The sequence below is a fragment of the Eriocheir sinensis genome, chromosome 21 (genome assembly GCF_024679095.1).
Source record: "Eriocheir sinensis breed Jianghai 21 chromosome 21, ASM2467909v1, whole genome shotgun sequence".
Classification (NCBI taxonomy): Eukaryota; Metazoa; Arthropoda; class Malacostraca; order Decapoda; family Varunidae; genus Eriocheir; species Eriocheir sinensis.
In genome coordinates, this window is record NC_066529.1 from 2,676,981 (window position 1) to 2,697,952 (window position 20,972).

Sequence of the window (20,972 nt, forward strand, 5' to 3'; positions counted from 1 at the left end):
ACAGGTGTTGAGGGGATAGAAGGGAGAGTGACACATATAAACAGGTAGGTGGGGCGTGGGGGGGGGCAATGAAGGGAGGAGAAGGGAGAGAAGAAGCAGACAGGTGGAGGAAGGTTAGGGAGACAGGCGTATGATATAAACAGAGCAACTGGTGGAATGTTGCAGGAGAGGAATAATGAAGGAAGGGGAGGAGGGGAAAGAGAAAATGATGGAGGGAAGGGAGGATTAACAAAAGGATATGAGGTAAGGGAGAGAAAAGAAGGTTAGGGAGAGATAGCTTTGATGGAGGAGAGAAAGAGGAAGGTTAAGGAAAGGGAGCATAAAGAAGAGAATGATGGAGGGAAGGGAGGAATAATTTAGAGATTGGAGATAAAGAGAGAGAATAGAAGGGTAAGGGAGAGATGGAGAGATGGAGGAGAGGGAGGTTAAGGAAAGGGAGCATAATGGAAAGGAAGGGGAAGGGAGAGGAGGGATAATCAAGGGAGAGAAGATAAAGGGAGATAATAGAAGACAAAGGGGGAGATAAAACGATGGAGGTGAAGGGAGATTAAGGGAAGGGGAGCATAAGGGAGAGAAGAAGGGAGGGGAGGAATAATCAAGGGAGAGAATAGAAGACAAAGGGGGAGATAAAATGATGGAGGAGAGGGGAGATTAAGGAAGGGGAGTACAAGAAAAAGGAAGGAGAGAGGGGAGAAATAATTTAAGGATAGGACGTAAGGGAGAGATAAGATGATGGAGGAGAGGATGATTAAGGAAAGGGAGCACAAAGGAGATGAGGGAGTTATGTAAGGGGAGACAGGTGGCCAGGGTGGAAGGGAGAGGAACAGAAGAAGAGAAGCGTAGAGGGCAGGGAGCAATCAAAGGTTTTAATAGAGATGGCATGGAGGCAGTAAGGAGGAGGAGGAAAGGGTGAGTTGGTCATTTGAATAAGAGGGAGGAAGGGAAGGAATAGGAACAGAAGAAGGCAAGCTTAAAGAGAAGGGACAGTCAAAGCTTTTAGTAGAGGCGGTAAGGGCAGGGAGGTAGAGTGAGGGAAGGTGAGGGGACGGGGCATTAGAGAGGGAAGAACGGGGTGAGTTAGTGGTTGAATAAGAGCTGTGTGTGTGTAGGATAAACAAGATGAGGTAAGCTGAGGTGAGGTAAGCTGAGGTGACGCGATAACGAGGGTAAGGAAAGGTAAACAAAAAGCCATACAGCCACCACCACCACCACCACCACCACCATCACCACCACCACCACCACCACCACCACCTTGTTACACGTTCCTTTCACTCTTTGGTGCGTTGCTGTGAAGGTTTTTAACAGTGGACTGGAAGAGATTTGAAGGAAGAAGATAAAATAAGACCAGGAAGGATAGTTAGGGGTATAGAAAGTGGAAGAATGTAAGAAAAGAAGGAAGGAAGGAAGGAAGGAAAGAAAGACAGGAAGGAAGGAAGAATGTATTTACAGATAGATAGATGGACAGTTGGATGGGTCGAGAGAGGGAGGGAAGGAAGGAAGGAAGAAAGCAAGGGAGGGAGGAAAAGAGAAAGAAAAGAAAGACTAAGAAAAGAAAGAAAAAGTAAGGAAGGAATTCAGTCACCTAACCTATCTCTCCTTTCTCTTCCTTTACCCTTTCGAAAATCAAGATCATACCACTCAAGCAATCAAATCAACAAGCAAGAATATAATCAAGCAGACTAACTAAGCAAGGCAGTAAGAGGCAATTCAGTGAGTCAATTGGAGAGGGACGAAGCAATTAGAAAAGGTAGCTAATCCATTACGAAGGTTTGCATAGTTGCTCATCCTCCCTCCCCGCTGCCCTTTTTTTCTCCCCTCCCTTCGAGTCTTCAACGGGCAGGGCAAGGAAGAGATGGGTAGGCGGTCAGTGGTCAGTGGTCAGTTTTTTCCCCTTTTTTGCTGGGGGAGGAAAATGGTCGAGCGGGGATCTTATTTTGGTCCTCGTCTGCTTCGTCATCATCGTCATCTGCATCATCATCATCTTCTTCTTCTTCTTTCTTTCTTTCTTTTTCTTCTTTTCTTGCTTCTGTTCTTCGTTATCAATGTTTTCTTTTTTTATTCTCGTCCTCCTTCTCCGTCTCTGTTTCTTCCTCCTCCTCCTCCTCCTCCTCCCTCTCAGCAGAAGGCTTCAAATGGCATGTAAAGAGGGAAAGGAAGGAGTTCACAGAGTACACACACACACACACACACACACACACACACACACACACACACACACACACACGCAAAAAATGTATAGCGTAACGAGAATTCAATTGTGTGTGTGTGTGTGTGTGTGTGTGTGTGTGTGTGTCGGCCTAACAGGTAGTCGATAGGCCCCCCACACAGGTAAGCAAACAACACCTGCTGGCAAGGGTGACAATGTGGGTGCTTACTGTACCCTTATCTTACTGTTATCTAAGTGGTATAGTTACTCTCTCTCTCTCTCTCTCTCTCTCTCTCTCTCTCTCTCTCTCTCTCTCTCTCTCTCTCTCTCTCTCTCTCTCTCTCTCTCTCTCTCTTCATTGGCATGTACTCTCTCCTAAGTAACCGTCTCATCCTCAAGGACGTTTGTTCCACACACACACACACTGAGCGAGCGAGAGAGAGAGAGAGAGAGAGAGAGAGAGAGAGAGAGAGAGAGAGAGAGAGAGAGAGAGAGAGAGAGAGAGAGAGAGAGAGAGAAAAAACAAGAAGAACGAGAACAAAAACAAGAACAAGAAAAAGAAGAAAAAATAAAGAAAAGTTAGAATGAAAGAAGGTAGGTAGGAAGGAAGGAACGGTAAAAGGAGGGAAATAAGATGTTGCTAGGAAGGAGAAGGAGAAGGAGGGGAGAGGAGACAGGAAGGGAGGAAGGGGGATAGGGAGGGAGGGGAGCACATCTCAGGGTGACCTACACACCTGCCTCAAGTCCGCCCTCACCTTCTTTTTGCCCCGCCTCTAATGGCAGACCCGGTCAGCTCTTCAAGGCCACTCCAGATGCGACCTGCCCCCTGCACGTGGCTTGGAGGGGCTGAGAGGGGCGGGGGAAGAGGGAGAGGGGCTGAGAAAGGGGTGAGGGGAGCTGAAAAGGGGTAAGGGGGGATGGGAAGGGTTGGGGGGTGGTCCGGGAATGGATGAGACGGGTTGGGAAAGGGTGAGAGGAACTGGGAAGGGGTGAGGGGTGCTGGGGAGGGGTGAGGGAAGGTGGTGAGGAGGGCTTGAAAGGTGTGATAGTGGTCTGGATGGACTGAGACGAGCTTCAAGAGAGGTTGGGTTGCGCTTCCACAATGCTGGAGAGAGAGAGTGAGAAGGAAGAAATGACTTTGAAGGAGATGAAAGTTGTTTAGAAGAGCATGTGAGTTGTATCGAAATCTAGACATTAATGGAAATGGATCAAAAGGACTTACTGGGGTTTCAGATCCTATGAAAAGGGTTTGGAAGGAGTGTTTATGGATTTAGAAGGGTTTGGGAATGGTTAGAAAGGGTTAGAAGAGCTTGAGATGAGGTTTGGAGAGTCCTCAAGGGGATAAAGAGCACATAGCCCCCCAAAAAAAGATAAAAAAAAAATTGTGGAGATAAAAACAGATAAGAAATGAAAGTTTAATTGGGATGACGAAGAGCAAGAGTGGGTTGAGTCCTTTCCCACGCAGCATCCAGGCATCTATCAAGAATGTATGTGTCTCTTTTTGAAACCGTGTCCTTCAATTTTACGGTTCCTTCACTTCCACTCTTACCAAAAAAAGAATAGTTTAGTGCAATCGAAATTATAAACTCGTTCTCGTCCCCTTTAACTACGTGGCGATGCGCAGAGGCGAATGGAGAGTGATTATTATTATTTTTTTTACTTCGCTAATTCGGGATTATTAAAAGGAGGACGCAGTAGTTATATAATCTATTAGACATCATAAAGTTGTGTTAATAATTATATATAATCTTCGTACTCGTGTTACCTCCTTCCTGGCGCTTTGCATATTAGTGAAGGTGAAAGGAAGGAACGATTATGATTTTGGTATGTTTTTTTTTTCTTTCCCATTCTCTCTATCTACCTATCTATCCATCTATCTTTTTATCTATATATCTATCTTTTTTGTCTATTTATCTACATAGCCTATTATCTTTCTATCTTTATGAAAGCGAAAGGAAGAAATGTTTATGATATGGGGTATGCTTTTTTTTCCTCAAAGTCTCTCTATTTTGTTATCTATATCTATCTCTCCATCTCTCTATGAAGGCGGAAGGAAAGAACATTTATGATTTGCTATTTACTTGTTTTCTCTCTTGCAGTTTATCTTTCTATCCATCTATCTATCGTTTTTTATCTATATTTTTTTCTCTACCTAACTTCCTTATTTTTATCTACGTATATCTATCTATCTGTCTGCCTACCCATCTTCAATTTCTCTATCTACCTATCTATGTACCTATTTATCTATCTCTTAATCTCTTATCTCTACTTGCAAACACTCTTAGGAACTCCAATTTCCGGGGCCATCTCTCCTTGGCCCTATAAGTATGTGTTTGCGTACCGGAGGAGGAAGCGGATGTGTCTAGGTGTGGAATGAGGAGCAGAAGCCGGCGGATTCTGAGCGCTTCAACGTTACAACCTTTGCTCGCTCTGCCATTAGCATCAGAATTAGGCTGAAGATTAAGAGGAGGAAATAAAGTTAAGGGTATCGTTTGGAGTTGTAAGTAAGCGCATGTGTTGTGTTATGTGATGTTCAGCTCCGGGTTCCGTTAAACTTCAGAACCTTGTCTTGCTCCATTATTAGCCTCAGAATTAGGGCAAACTATAAGGGGAGGAAATAAAGTTAAGGGTATCGTTTGGAGTTATTAGTAAGCGCATGTGTTGTGTTATGTGATGTTCAGCTCCGGGTTCTGTTAAAGTTTAGAACCTTGTCACACTCCATTATTAGAGGCAGAATTAGGCTAAAGATTAAGGGGAGGAAATAAAGTTAAGGGTATCGTTTGGAGTAGTATAAGTAAGCGGATGTGTTGTGTTATGTGATGTTCAGCTCCGGGTTCTGTTAAAGTTTAGAACCTTATCACACTCCATTATTAGAGGCAGAATTAGGCTAAAGATTAAGGGGAGGAAATAAAGTTAAGGGTATCGTTTGGAGTTGTAAGTAAGCGGATGTGTTGTGTTATGTGATGTTCAGCTCCGGGTTCCGTTAAACTTTAGAACCTTATCACACTCCATTATTAGAGGCAGAATTAGGCTAAAGATTAAGGGGAGGAAATAAAGTTAAGAAGATCGTCTGGAGTTATTAGTAAGCGCATGTGTTGTGTTATGTGATGTTCAGCTCCGGGTTCCGTTAAACTTTAGAGCCTTATCACACTCCATTATTAGAGGCAGAATTAGGCTAAAGATTAAGGGGAGGAAATAAAGTTAAGAAGATCGTCTGGAGTAAGTAGTAAACGGATGTATTGTGTTATGTGATGTTTTGAGAAATTGAAGATGGGTAGGCAGAGATAGAAGGATAGATAGATAGATACTTCAGCAGTTCCGGGTTCCGTTAAACTTTAGAACGTTGTCTTGGTCCACTCTTAGCATCAGGATTAGGTTAGACGGTATTGAATAGGAAGTAAAGGTGTTAAGTGATAATTTAAGAAGTGGTAATGTGATAGGAAAGGAAGGTTAGGAGGTACTTTAGAATCTGTACGTTCCCACTTTGCATCAGAAGTGAACTAAATGATAAGGATTAGGAAGTTAAAGTAAGAAATATAGATTGAGATAGTGGTTTGTTAAGAGATGGAGGGAGAAACATGGGCACTGTAAAAAAAGTGATCTAGTGTTCTTCATCTGCGTGAGAATGAAAGAGAGAATGATATGAGAAGTAAGTAACAAGGTAAATAATTTGAGTAAGATAATAGAGTTGAAATATCGGTGCAAAGTATCGAGAACTTCCAAAGACTCCTCGATCCTACCTTTTGCCTCAGATATAGACTTGAGCATTACCGAAAAGGAATAGAACAACAACAACAACAAAAAAAAAAAGGAGGCAGGAATTAAAGTAACGGAAAGGGGCGGTGGTTAGGGCGGTACTGCAGGCTCCTTTTCGGCATCCATTTGCATGACAATGAGAACATGAAAAAAAAAAAAGGAAATTGGAGAAGCGTGACTCTGTACTGGACTCATTTACATCAGAATGGACGACGGACGGCACAAGGGAGGGATGGGAGTGAGATGCAAGGTGAGGGAGTTTTTGGATGAGGGTACGAGAACAAAGAAGTATATTGAGGCTGTATCCGTAGAAGTGGAGACATCGCGAGGCTGCACTGCCCTCAAATTTGTGACGAAAAATGAAAATGGACAGAATCGCGAGAATGTACTGTGTCTGTGGCGAAAAAAGGAAATCACAGAAGCGCCAGACTGCACTGCCCTCAAATCTGTGACGAAAAATGGAAATGGACAGAATCGCTAGAATGTATTACCCTCAAATCTCATGCGGAAAAGGGAAATCACAAGCGCCAGACTGCACTGCCCTCAAATCTGTTACGAAAAATGGAAATGGACAGAATCGTGAGAATATACTGCCCTCAGATCTGTTACGAAAAAGGAAAATAACAGAATAATGAGAATACTCTGCCCTTTAAATTTGTTACGAAAACATCACTTTATTCTTGAGATAAATAAATAAGGGTTTTAAGTTAGGGATGTTGATAAAAAATGGAAATAAGAGACCCGGGAGAATGCACTGCCCTCAAATCTGTTATGAGAAATGAAAATAACAGACGATTAGAAAATAAAAATGTGTATAATTGGGAAAGAAATGATTAGGCCCTGTAGCTATATATAGTTTACCCCTTTTGTATAATAGTTCATGTTTATCTGTAGAACCAAAGAGATAGTCAGAGTTCTTTTTCTACTCCTCTGATTTCGTACCAGAAGCAACACAGCGAGAGGAAAGAAGAATGATATGAAAGTAGGTCAAGTGAGAAGCAAGATAAGTAGTGATCAGATTATAAAAAATAAAAAAATACCCAGGCTCAAGAAAAATGATATGAAAGTAGAGTCGAATGAGAAGCAATATAACCAGTGAGTAAATTATATAAAGAAAAAATAAACACCCAGGCTCTACCATTCCCTCCAGCCATGACAACTGGTGGTGGAGGTGGTGGTGGTGGTGGTGGAGGTGATGTAGGTGGTGGTGGTGGTGGTGATCAGCTGTGGCCGTTGTGTTGCCTCCGACATATGTATAAAAAAAAAAAAACGAGATAAGTGTTATTAAACTGGTTTGTGAAAAGATGAAATTTTGTTCCTCGATTATTATTATTTTTTTTTTTATATGTTTATAAATGTATATAATCAGGAGTCAGTTTGGATGCGTCAATGGTTAGAGGAGGGCAGTTTGGGTCCGCGTATGCTGAAGCCTCGACCTTGGTGACGCCGAGAATGCTGTTTATACGCACACACCTGACCTAGAAAATGCAGGTACAGTACACACACACACACACACACACACACACACACACACACACACACACACACACACACACACACACACACACACACAGACCCATACGCATCATAATGTACGCAAACACACCAGCTTATTATAGATGTTTAAAGGATATATACATTCAAACATACTTACCTTCTTACTTACTGAATGGCTGACTGACTGACTGACTTACATATACAAACATACACACACACACACACACACACATTATATGGAGTAAATGGAAGGTAATACACGGGTAGTCATCTCGAAAAGACTCATTCACAGTCGACAGATGACCTTGAATATATAAACTAACACACACACACACACACACACACACACACACACACACACACACACACACTCCCACAACCTCAACCCTCACTCCCTCAACCTTCTCCTCCTCTTCCTTTTCCTCTCCCCTTCCTTGAACGTTCTCGTAAATGTAATCTCTCCCTCCCTTTCTTTCTCTCCCCTTGAGGACCTCTTTCTTACCTCGTGTCCCTGCGCATTGCCCCCTAAATATTTGATGCATTCGATTTCTCCTCCCCAGGGTGAGAAAAGTTGGACTAAAAGCGTTCGCGGACTCGGTGACAGGGGAGGAGGTGGTGCAGGTGGTGGTTATGGTGGTTATGGTGGTGGTGGTGAATTATTTCGCTTCCACCACCACGTTTATTACCGAGAGGGGTGAGGGAAGGCGTTGTTCTAAAGGTGGTGTGGTGGTGGTGGTGATTAAGGTGATGAGAGTGAGGGTGCTGAGTGGTGGAGGTAATGGGAGCGGTTGGGGAGGTGGTGGACGAAAGGAATGGGAGGAAGGAAAGAGGAGTCATGAGAGGAGAAGGCAAGTCTGGAGAGGGCAAGAGAGGTGGAGAAGTGGAGGAGAACAGAGTAGGGGAAGTGGAAGAGGGCGTAGTAAGAGAATGGTATGGGGAGGAAGAGGTGGAGGAGCAGAGTAGGGAAGGTGGAGGAGGGCTTTGAGCAGTGGTTCCCAAAGTGGGCAGTCCCGTACACTCGGAGGCGGTGGGAAGATCTGAGGAGGCGGTGAGGAATATATGGGCGGTAGAGGGGCGGCAGGGGGCATTAGGAGCAATTGATAACTTCTTACTAAATATAAATAACAAAATATGTGTCATAGATACTAAGACTAAGCTAAAGGAACACGCCTTATAAATGAAAAAAATATATAAATGAGAGAATGGTTTTAGTTTGCTTCGTACGAAACTTAGGGCTTAGGGGATGAGAGAGAGAGAGAGAGAGAGAGAGAGAGAGAGAGAGAGAGAGAGAGAGAGAGAGAGAGAGAGAGAGAGAGAGAGAAAATGTTAATGTTAGTGGGAGAGGGGGAAGACTGAGTGATTTTGGAGAGGGGAGGTGGCAGAAGAAAGACAATTTGAGTGGCGGTGTAATTTAGGACCTGGGAAGGCTGAGGAAAGGTAAGGGAATATACCTGTTGATGAGAGGAAAAAGGTGCTACTGTATTGGGAAGGGGGAGGGGGAGAGGAGGCTGTACAAGGCAGGCTGAAGTGATAATTAGGAGGGGAAAAAAAAGGCTTGCAAGGCGACGTTAATGAAGGGAAGGTGAAATAAGGCAATGGCGATAATGGAAAGTTAGCGATATACTGGAAAGGTGAAGGAGAATGTGGTGGAGGGATATGGTAGGCAGGATAGGGTGTAGTTGCTAAGGGTGAAGAAGGAGAGCAGTGAAGGGTAGTTATAGCCAAGAGGTAAAGGGACTAATTTGGCCTCAAGGAATGCCGGAGAGAGGGAGAGAGAGGGGGATGGAAGAATGGAAGGAGAGTGGGAGGGGAGAACTTTAGTACGACCAGGGAGAGAGAGATTAATTAGAGATAGATTTTACGTGATGGAATGCAGAAGAGAAGAGGAGAAGGAGAAGGGGGACTTATGCAACAGAAAAAGGAAGTTAAAAAGTATATTCAAATTTCACTATAGGGGATAAGGGATAAGAGAAGGAGAATAAAGAAAAATAATAAATTAGTTTGCCTTAGATTTTAGAAGGGATAGGTTTACTTAGATCTGTTGGGAATGAGGTATAAAAAATTAACACTTCAGTAATAGTAGTTAAGTTAGACTGGATGATGATGAGTAATGAGTGAGTGAACGAAAGGAATAGGAGGAAGGAAAGAGGAGTGATGAGAGAAGGCAAGTCTGGAGAGGGCAAGAGAGGTGGAGGAGTGGAGGAGAACAGAGTAGGGGAAGTGGAAGAGGGTATAGTAAGAGAATGGTTTGGGGAGGAGGAGGAGGAGGTGGAGGAGCAGAGTAGGGAAGGTGGAAGAGGGCATAGTAAAAGGAGTGGTGGATTGGAAGCAGAAAAGGGAGGAGGAAGAAGTGGAAAAAGGTAGAATAGGGGAGGTGGAGGAGGGCAAAGTAAACGAAGTAGTGGATTGAGAGCAGGGATGGAGGAGGAAGAAGTGGAAGAAGGCAGAATAGGGGAGGTGGAGGAGGACAAAATAAAAGAAACAGTTGATTGGGAGCAGGGAGGGAGGAGGAGGAGGAGGAGGAGGAGGAGGAGGAGGAGGAGGAGGAGGAGGAGGAGGAGGAGGAGGTGGAGAAGAGTAAAATAAAGTAAGGGAAATACTGGTTTAGGACAAGGAGGGAAGGAAGAGATGGATAAGTACTGTAGGGAAGCGGAGAAGGATATAGGAAGGAAGGGAATGAGAGAGGAGGAGGTGGAGGAGCAGAATTGGGGAGTTAAAGGAAGGCAGAGTAAGAGAAGGGATGGTTTGGGGACAAGAAGAGGAGGAGGAAGTGGTGGAGGAGAGGTGGATGAGTACTGTAGGGAAGTGGAGAAGGTTATAGGAAGGAAGGGAATGAGAGAGGAAGAGGTGGAGGAGCAGAATTGGGGAGGTAGAGGAAGGCAGAGTAAGAGAAGGGATGGTTTGGGGACAAGGAGAGGAGGAGGAGGAAGTGGAGGAGGATCAGAGTAGGGTAGTTGGAGGAGGGGAGGAGAGGAGGAGGGGATGAGGTGGTGGAAGAGTAGATTGATGAGGTGTGAGCCGCGCAGGGACGGTAGCGTCGGTGAGTGAAACAGGTCATCCGTCTCGTCTTAGTCTCCCGCACGGCCCTGCCCGCCCCGCTCCCTGCCGCCGCTGCCTTCACCACCACGAAGAGAGAAAAGAGGACGAGGAAAAAGGTACATCGAGGAAGGAGAGAAGCAAGAACGAGGGAAAAGATAGATCGAGGAAGGAGAGATAGAAGGACGAAGAGAAAGGAGGACAAAGAATAAGTAGATCGAGAAAGGAGAGGACGAAGGAAGAGTAGATCGAAGGAGAGAAAGGGCGAAGATAAAGATAGATTGAAGGAGAGAAAGAATGGGAAGGAAGTAAGGATGAGATGGAGCAGAAGGAGGGTTAAGGACTTGTAAGAACTCAGAAAAAGAATCACCACCACCACTACCACCACAACTACCACCACAACCACCACTATCACTGCCAGCACCGCCGCCCCTGTTGCTATTCCTTCGGTTGCTATTCAGAATCGGTTAGCTGTCATACACCGGTGAGTCTGTGCCCATACCACACCCACACCCGCCGCGTGGAGGGCTGTGGGCTGGGGCTCACTCCAGAGGTTATACTAAGTGTGTGTGTGTGTGTGTGTGTGTGTGTGTGTGTGTGTGTGTGTGTGTGTGTGTGTGTGTGTGTGTGTGTGTGTGTGTGTGTGTTGCTTTCCCTTCTGTGTTCTTGCGATACTGTTAATGTAGGTGACAATCCCCCGTGGATTTATATTGCGTCTGTGGTCATGATTTGCTTGTATGTTACATAGAACATTGCCATAATAAATCACCATCCCGTAATGTAACACCACTGAGTGCCGGGGATTATTGCGTGTTAATAGAGTTTCTCTAAGATATAAATTATTAAAATTTCAAGTTAATCAAGCGATTTTTTATTTATTTATTTATTTATTTATTTATTTATTTTTTTTTTTTTTTTTTGCTCAGTCGCTGATGCACCCCCTTGCCTCTTACACGCACACAGGATGCTTTATTAGTGTCCTAACAAGCGTACATGTTTATTCATATACAAGCTTTTTTTTTATTCGATTAATTGTCTTTTGCATGATGTGCAAAGAATATGACCTCTAAAAAATAAACCTATAAGTTTTTTTCTAAAATAGTTGAACTCATAACCCCCAGTTCCTATCAGTACCATTCGAAAACTAAAAGCGAAGATGCATTTCGTGAGTATTTTATACTAGTTTTGAGAAAGCGTAATTGAAGTGCTGTTCCTATTTTCGTACCTCAGTGAAGTTTAAATCCCGCTAACTTGCTCGCATGTGAATTTTATGGACTCTATAGTCACATATTAATGCATGTACATAACGACCCAGCTCCTGTTCCCCCTTAGAAAAAGGTATAAGTCGCCGAGGGGAGAGGGTGTTGGGCGCGCCACGCCCCTCATTGTAGCCGGGTTCGATCAGACTCACCGCTCACAACTCACCTTCGACGTCACTTCTAATTACCTTCAATTTTCGCCACTTTGTATCTTATTATTATAACCAGAGAAAATTAATATGTTGGAAGTAACTATTAACCCGTATAAGTGGTTCACTGAAAGCTCTTAGAGAACTGGTTACAGCTCACTGATATTGCTGGAGCTGATCTCAGGGGAATGACCAAGGAAGGGAGAGCTATAGGCGTCTGCTTTCCCTTTTGTGTCAAGCTATTCTGCTTCCTCCAAAACAACATTCTCTGGCTAAATAGTCTTCATCTATACTCATCTTACGTCTTCTTAAAAGTAATACAGAGAGAGAGAGAGAGAGAGAGAGAGAGAGAGAGAGAGAGAGAGAGAGAGAGAGAGAGAGAGAGAGAGAGAGAGAGAGAAAGGTGGGTTACAGAGGACGGAGGGAGAGAGGAAGGGAGGTAGAAAAGGGTGGGTTACAGAGGACGGAGGGAGGGAGGGAGTTAGGGAGGCCCCCCAATAACCTAACTAGTGCTATCATCATAATAACTCCTACTCAACCTTTCTTTTCCCATCAAGTAAATTCTAATATCTTTCTCGTATTCAAGTAACTCGCAAACTTAAATCCGGTTCGTAATAATCTAGCACAAAAAAAAAAAAAACTATTTCTTCCCTCAGTTTAATTTGAGGGTAACACGGTAAGCAAACACGAGGTACCAACACGCTGTGGTTTCCAACGCTCCTTTTCTTTTCCTTTTTTTTCGCGCACGTGGGTCCCTAATAACCTAACTAGTGCTCAAATCCCTTCACTCCACCAGGTAAAAAAATCTCAGCAGCGTTTCTTCTTTACCTTCCAGCAGCGTGGCGATACTGCGCACTCTTTACAGACACCTTTTCTTTTCTTCTGTCGGAGGCGCATCGGGTGGACTAACAAAGCCTTTGCCTCTATTGGATAAACTTAATGACTTGTTGACGTAAATCTATTCACTCCTTTCCCGCAGCAGGCCAGCACTACACCCCTCCCCCTCTCCCACTCCTTCCCTGCCCCTTTCTAATATTCCTTTCGGTGGGCGTCATGGTAGAGGTTGTGGCGGTGGTGGTGGTGCTACTGCTAGTGGAAGGGATGGAAGTGGTAGGGGTAGTAGTGGTGGTGGTGGTGGTGGCGGTGGTGTAGGACGATTGGTGGGTCTCTGAAAACCTTAAAAGAAATGAACAAGTATTTAGAGACTCGTTAGTGCATTGGTGGGCTTGGGAGGGAGCAAATGGAGGAGGAGGAGGTGAAGGAGGAGGAAGAAGAGGAGGAGGAGGTAAGATATTACCAGAAGGCCCGTAATTTTGGCAACTTTTGAAGGGGCGGCAAGAGGGCATCATAGATTCATGAGTGAGGGGAGGTTGGGTGGCGAACGAAGCGACCACGCGCTGGTGGGGATTTTTTTTTTATTTTTTTATTTTTTAATAAGCACTTTTAGAGGCATTTTGAGGCCGATATACAAAACATTGAGGGGGCTGTAGCCCACCTAGCCCCCCCAAAAAAATTACGGCACTGAGAAGGAAATGAAGGAGGAAAAGGTGGATGACGAGAAGGGACAAAAATCAATATGGAGAAAGAGAAGACGTAGCAGTTTTACTCAACCCTTAAATGACGGGCTAGAGGGCGACTGCTGATCGCAGAGCGTGTGCCGTGTTGATAAATTCTGGCGAAAGGTGTTCTTCAGCAGTGCCCTGTGTGACAAATTCAGAAAAAAACGCCGTAATTCATGGTGCTTTTTCACCGCCGATCTTTTATCTACACGATGGAAGAAACTTGAAATCCCTCGCTTGCAGCACGGTGGAGCGGATGCCGGGAACTCCCGCCACCCGTCCTTAATGGGTTAATTAAGACTGGGTGAGAATATGTCTGGAGAAGAGAAAACGATGGTGTAGAAGGATAAAGGCTTGCGGAGCAGAGCGAAAATAATGCGGAAGGAGAATGGAGTAAAGACTGACGATATGAAAGATGATGAAACAAGAACATGAGGGACGATACACACACGAAAACTGAATAAGTCACACACACACACACACACACACACACACACACACACACACACACACACACACACCTCAGTCCGCCGTGCAGGGAAAGCCATAAACCGAGTGCAGTGCCGGTGATAGTGCGCGCAACAAACAATGGGTAGTGGCGACCCAGCCAGCCCTCAGCGACCCGGCGAGGATGAACACCTCGCCGCTACCCGCCCTGCTCCCAGTACGGTAAACACTGAGCCGAGCCACCCGTCTCCCCTGCCCTCCCCCACCATCTGCCAACTCTTTTTGTCTCTAATTTAGCATTACGACTTAAGAGTTTTATGATGTAAAATTTCAGCTTAACGGCTGCTAAAACATTACAAATATATATATACCCTGGGGACAGGTGTGTATCCTACTTCTTCAGCAGTAGTAGTAATAGTAGTAGTAGTAGTACTAGAATTATTATTATTATTATTATTATTATTATTATTATTATTATTATTATTATTATTATTATTATTATTATTATTATTATTATTATTATTATTGTTGTTGTTGTTGTTGTTGTTATTATTATGAAACACACACACACGCACATAATGATTCTTGCGTTAAATGCTATTGTTTTCCTTTTTAACAGGTAATTAATTCCTTCCATCCTAATCTGAGTGACATGAGTAATGAAGGTGACGTTCTTTACACCTTTCTCTTTTGTGTGTGTCATTATATTAACGACTTTGGCACCACGTAAAGTTCTGTTGACCTGCGTTTTATCTTATGTTCGTATTAATTTTTCCTCTTCGCATGTAATTATTTCTGGGTGTGGGTGGCGTATAAATGCAGGTGACACGTTAATCACCTGTCCTTTATATCTGTGTCACGTCAGCCTTTGTGTCGCTACCTCGCCGTCAATACTGCACCTCGCTGAAGCCTCGCCGTCCCATTGTCCTGCCTCGCGACCCTCCTGGCAGGCAGATGTTTGATGGATGAGCGACGCGCACTGCCAGCCTTCGATATGTAAGGAAACCTGAGGGGGTGTATTGGGTGTCACTGCGTCGGACTTTAGGCCACGCGCACGCACACACACTCACCAGCAAGCATAAGGGTTTGTCACTGCCCTGGAACCTTTGAAAGCCGCGCCAAGACCCATTCATTTGTATCGTGAAGTTGCTCCGGGTACACCGCGAGGGAGGACGGTCCACTGCCAGGCACTCATCACTAGACATCTACCCCAGGGACAGGTGTGTATCCTACTTCGTCTGCAGTAGTAGTAATAGTAATAGTAGTAGTCGGAGTAGAAGAAGAAGAAGAAAATGAAGTAATAGTAGTAGTAATAGTAGTAGTAGTAGTAGTAGTAGTAGTAGTAGTAGTAGTAGTAGTAGTAGTAGTAGTAGTAGTAGTAGTAGTAGTAGTAGTAGTAGTAGTAGTAGTGGTAGTAGTAGTAGTAGTGTAGTAGTTGTTGTAGCAGTAGTAGTAATTGTTTTTGTTGTTGTTGTGGTAATAATAGTGATGATAAAAACAATAACAATAATGATGATAATTACAATAACTCAGGAAGCAGTCACGATTGATTGAACACCTTTTCAGGCTTGGAGGCAGCAACACACCACCATGCGCGGCGGCGCCTCTGCCTGGGCGGCAGTGGTGCTCGCTGCCTGCAGCATTCACCTCCAACAGCCACGTCGTGAGTGTACCTGTGTGTCGCCCGCACCGCCACTCCCTAGGGACCCCTCACACCGCAGCAGCACCACCAGCCATACACCAGAAAACCCCCTTCCTCGAAACACACATTCCAGTAGTCACTATTTCACCTCCAGCTCCACATGCCCCTTATTTTCCTCCTCCCCTCCCCTTTGGTACACCCACAACACGATACCAACACCACCAACCACTACCACCTTCTTCCGATGCTGAGCTCTCACTCACTCCCTTCCCTGGGACGCCTTGCTTCTTTCACCGGGAAGCGACTTGTCCTCCGTGAAGTGCCACGTTCCTCACATCTGTGTTTGATTCTCCTTGTCGTGAGACAATTTCTGCCTTGCTTCCCGCTTCACCATGACTGATAGATCTTTGGTGGGCGACAGGCGGGGTCGTCGGCGTGGAAGTGCTGACCTTCCAAGAGGATCGCCTGGTCTCGGGCAGCACACAGGCGTTGTACAAGGGCAAGCTGGAGACCGCGCGGCAGCTCGGTTCTGTTACCCTCTGTGGCAGGATCTTTTTCTTCACCTTGCATTCCTGGGCCACCTTCTTCAGACTCACCAACACCAATGGTGTGAGAAGCATACTAGAAGGAGGCGAGTATCAGTGTTGGCGAGCATCAGATTTTGGTGGATTCCCTTCTGTTTGTTTGAGTGACACTTTAGAAAATAGTTTTTCTTTTATTTAGTCTTATTTTACGCTGGGCAGCTGCAATATAAACGTTAGGAAGTCTTAGTTGGATGTCAACAAAGAAGAGTCACAAAAGCAGGAAAGTAAGCCAGGGAAATACAGTTGTCAGGAATAACTAGGAAGAGTAACGGATTAAAAGTTAAGCCAGAAGCAGCCATCTCCGAAGCTATTTGGAGCACCCAAATATGTAGTGCAGCCAGGAGCCTTCAGTGTTTGTTAGGATCAGGATCTGGGAACAGCTGAATGCCAAGAGCAGGCAGGAGCAATCAGGGGTCAGAGAAAACAACGAGTCAACCAGGTGTCAACAGAGATTTTTCCTTGTCCATCAGATGTCTGGGTGGAGCGCGTGAGGGCCGTCATAGCTCAAAGCTGGAACTTCCAAATTCTCGAAAAGAAACTTTGGGTGTTCAGGTGGGCGTTGATATGATTGTTTTCCTGCCACTCAGACAATACTATTCCCAATGGCTCTAAACATTACTTCACGTCCTTGGAATGAATTTAAGCTTGACAATTGATTGTGTATATCATCACTAATTTTCTTTTTTTTTCTAGCATATCGATAAATACATGACAGTACGTGACGCATATTGCACACTTTTCAAACCTCAGGTGGCACCACCTGTGCTTCACGTATGATCACGAGCAGCGCCTGCTGAGCAGCTACGTGGACGGCCGCCTCAACGCCCGCCACGAGATCCACATCAACAGTTACATTGCTGGGGACGGGGCGGTGCTCGGGCAGGGCGTCGACCCTCGGAGGAGCTTCAGTGGGAACCTTACTCAGGTCAACCATTCAGCTATTCTGTTAACGATGCGGGTTGTTTATTTATTAGGAATGGGACTAGCATTAAATAAAATTACATGAATAATCATTAAGTATTAATAAGTTGTATGAAACCTGAATATTTCCTCCATCCCTGCTTCAACCTCTGCTTCAGGTCAACGTGTGGGACTACCCTCTCGCCGAGGAAGATATTCGCCGCATGGCCGAGTGTGAGGAAGACATGCAGGGTAACTATGTCTCCTGGGACGTGGGCTGGACGCTCTTAGAAATCACCAGTCATGAAGTGCCTCTCCAAGACCTTTGCAAGCGTGACGACGACACTTACTACTTTTGGTTTCCGGCACTACCTTACGAAACCGCTCGCTTCCTGTGTCGGGCGCTGGGAACAAGCCTCCCGCCCGGCACTGATATAGAAGAAGCTATAACCTTAACGAGAATTGCCCAAAGGAAATTTCATCACACACACAGCTGCTTTTGGGATTATTGGATAGCCCCTAATGACAAAAAAGTAGAGGGTGTGTGGATGATGGATGGTATTCCTCTTCATGATAATATTGCCTGGAAGACTACTGAACCCAACGGCTTGCACTACGAAAACTGTGGCGCTTTAGCCACTGTTGGTGTCTCTGACATCGATTGTGAAACAAATTTGAAATGTGGTGTTTGTTCCTTCAACGATCTTCAGAGGTTTGCCCTCCTAGGCACGTGCGAGTCAGAGCTGCGGAACTATTACTACACGGCGTTCCAGCGTGATGAGGAGGAGCTGGTCTTCATTGGTTACGGAGCCTACCAGATTTCGCGATTCAACGGAACCTGGACGTTGACCGATGTTGTCAAAGACGTGATCATCGCTTACCTGGAGGAGACTGAGCCAGACTATCCAATGGGTCGACTCTGGTGGCGGCTGGAGCAACCAGTGTGTGACCAGAGGGCCGGCGGTCGGCGGAGGATGCTGCTGTCTCCCTGCCCGCCCGGCCACTTCACTTGCGACGACGCCACCTGCATCCCGCTGCCGCAGCGCTGCGACCTCAAGTACGACTGTGGTGACAACAGCGACGAGCTGGAGTGCGAGTCGGTGTCCTTCCCGGACGGTTACCAGAGGCACCTGCCGCCCCGCCGCGGGGACTCGGAGGAGGCGGCGCTGCCCATCGTGCTGACCGTCAGCGTGGAGTCGCTGGCCGTCAAGACCATCGACATGGTGATGGAGGTGTCGTACCAGCTGATGCTCACCTGGATGGACAACCGTCTGCTGTACCAGGACCTCAAGGAGGACAGCACCCTCAATGTGCTGCCGGCGGACGTGGTGGAGCGGCTGTGGACCCCACAGGTGGGTTTCATCAATACCATCAAGAGCGAACACACCCTCATGGACGGCGACACCATCATGAAGGTGGACCGCCTCGCCGACTCCATCGGCATGAAGCCCGCCACGTCCGCAGAAGGTGAGACAATAGAGTCACCACACCTATTCCTCACAGTTTATGATTTAAACGTGACTGGTCCATCCGTCACCATTTTTACCCAGAGCAACACACTGACCTAGTTTGTAGTATAACTGGTAGTTCCTTAGTCAGTGATAACACTATAGTCTGATAACACTATTATTGTAATAAACCTTTCCTGGTCGCAGTTGAGCTGTTCTCCGGGGTTGGCAACACGTTGACAGTAGGGAGGAAATACGGGACATCGTACATGTGTGACCTCTCTCTCTTCCTCTACCCTTTCGACGTTCAACAATGCTTTATGCACCTCAGGATCTCGTCCGCCACCAAGTTTTTCTTGCTGTTTGACCGGAACATGTCCTCCGTTAACTATACCGGCAACCACCTTCTCGTGGAGTACGAGGTTGGTATGGGTTGAGATGCTCCATATGGTGGCAGGGCGTGGCGAAAAGGTTTTCATAAATGCGTCATTGTGCTGTTTTATATATCTAACTCGTATCCCGCTACAACAGGTGGGTGACCTTTCCCTGGTGCACGCCGACGAGGATCAGTTCAGCGAGGTCAAGGTGAGAGTCCCGCTCACTCGGCGCGCGGGCTACGCGATTCTCAACATCTACCTGCCCACGCTGGTGCTCCTCGTCGTGAGCTACGTGACGCTCTTCATCCGGCCGGCCATCATTGACGTGAGGATGACCTCGGCCCTCACGGTGCAGCTCGTCATTGCGACACTCTACTCCCAGGTGTTCAGACGTGCACTGCATAATCTCTCAGTTGTCACTTGAACCACTCTCAAGTTCTTAAAGGTTTCTCTCCAGATAGTTGACAATGTCCAATATTTATTTTTTTGCCTTCCTTCCGGTGTTTCAGTCTGCTGCCCTCACCAGGCGAAGGGTATTCCACTCAATCTTTTCGTCTTTTTAATAAGTCTCTCAACCCACATTAAAGAAAATCTCTGAAAGCTGGAACCAACTTTTTCTTATGAGGTTTGGTTCAGTCACCTTATTAGTTAAAAGTGTCTTGCTATATTCGTCTTTGGGCTTGGACCATCAGCTGATGAGCTCCTGTTCTTTCTCAGGTGTCCGCCTCTCTGCCCAAGACTTCCTATTTCAAGATGGTCGACTTGTGGCTGATTTTCTGCATCGGCATTACCTTCCTTACTATCATCTTCCACGTGGTGGTGGACAACGTGATGCACGGACAGTCATCTCCAGGCGGCACTAGTGTGTGGGTGAGCTCACTGGCCAAAGTTAAGCTGGGCCCGTCAGTCCCGGGAACCATGGGTGCCACTGAGGCCTCGCAGTACCTGCCTAGGCAGGGGGTACTAGGACAGCGGGTCGTTTTGGCCACGAAGGTGATGGTAGCGGCTGTCTTTTTCGTCTTCAACATTGGCTACTGGGGCTTCATACTGAGCCAGTGACGGGGTGACTTCCTGGTCCACATGCAAAGACTGAGGGCGTTAGAAGGGTCACCACAGTGTGAAAGATTGCTGCGGGGTTTGGACGAAGTTACGCAGCCACACGCACAGCATATATTCCATCACTGTTTATCTGGCGACACCTGCCTACCATACCTAGTATAGGCTGCACTGTAAGATAATGATTTCCTCCTTAATAGCACATCGTGACTACCTACCGTGTTGATGTATCTATGTTATAATGGATAGCCTCTGGTTGTATTATAATTGTATTGCGTACGTAAGACAATCCCTACAGAGTGGAGCTGAATCTGTGATTTCCTTAACTTCTGAAAACTAGTCAAGAAAATAAATTTACACATTTGTAAGTTGGCAATATATATGCGAAGCGCACTGTGGAATAATTACTCCAGACAAAGACAAGGAACTTTGGTGGTCCGGTAAGTGAATGGAGCCGCCGAGTCCCCTGGAGGAGTAACGAGGATGATGCTGGTGGCGCAATGAAGAACACACTGCGGCATCAACACTCGCATTGCGGCCTGACCAAGGTTACTCTTCCGTGTTCTTGTGTTGCAGCCAGTTTGTAACTTTTTTTCTTTTCATCTTAATTTTATTCGTTCTGTTTTTAATCTGACTATGATAACTTTTCATCGTCATTATCTTCGGGACCATCGTTTTCATCGTTATCTTCACTTCTCAATTTTGTTGTTGTTTTCCTTTCTCCTGCGTTATATAGTACCCCTTCTCCTTGCACTACATCAACACTGGCACCACCATTACAACCCAAACCACTACATCTTCACTCAGCGCATCACCACAACGGCATCTCCACCCATCACATCATCGCCGCCATTCTGCTCTACCCTCATTACCTCCCTTCCTCCCTCCCACCTTCCTTGCTTACCTGCCCATGTCCCGGTCTACCTGAAGTCCTGGCGCCTTTGAGCTCTGAAAAAAAGTGTGTGAAGCGAGACACTGACATACACGCCTTAACGACTTAATGACGGGGACTCTGAGCACCACGCCTTCTCGGGGACTAGCCAACGAAGTGTTCCTCGGTGTAATTTGGCGCTTTGCTCTTTTGCTTTCGCTCATTTTAGTTTCAATTTTGTGGGT

The 20,972-nt window shown here is 45.8% G+C and overlaps 1 protein-coding gene and 1 long non-coding RNA gene across 2 annotated transcripts; both read left to right on the forward strand.

Annotated features, from left to right (window-relative positions):
• The first annotated feature begins 10,241 nt into the window (after positions 1–10,241).
• LOC127001821 (uncharacterized) lies at positions 10,242–16,116 on the forward strand. Its single transcript, XR_007755465.1, has 4 exons — positions 10,242–10,554; positions 14,715–15,069; positions 15,416–15,512; positions 15,913–16,116. It is a non-coding gene; the product is annotated as an uncharacterized LOC127001821 (long non-coding RNA).
• Positions 16,117–16,466: 350 nt separating this feature from the next.
• LOC127001822 (glycine receptor subunit alphaZ1-like) lies at positions 16,467–20,242 on the forward strand. Its single transcript, XM_050867024.1, has 6 exons — positions 16,467–16,627; positions 16,826–17,000; positions 17,155–18,442; positions 18,631–18,845; positions 18,955–19,182; positions 19,518–20,242. Exons 3-6 carry the CDS (start codon positions 17,200–17,202, stop codon positions 19,857–19,859), a joined length of 2,028 nt encoding a protein of 675 aa, XP_050722981.1. The 5' UTR covers positions 16,467–16,627; positions 16,826–17,000; positions 17,155–17,199; the 3' UTR covers positions 19,860–20,242.
• Positions 20,243–20,972: the final 730 nt, after the last annotated feature.

Excerpts from the sequence above, each read along its gene's own strand:
- LOC127001822 (XM_050867024.1), top strand. The coding sequence starts at position 17,200 with ATGGCCGAGTGTGAGGAAGACATGCAGGGTAACTATGTCTCCTGGGAC. Across the intron at positions 18,443-18,630 it reads GCCCGCCACGTCCGCAGAAG|TTGAGCTGTTCTCCGGGGTT; the intron begins GTGAGACAATAG and ends TCCTGGTCGCAG. Across the intron at positions 19,183-19,517 it reads TTGCGACACTCTACTCCCAG|GTGTCCGCCTCTCTGCCCAA; the intron begins GTGTTCAGACGT and ends GTTCTTTCTCAG.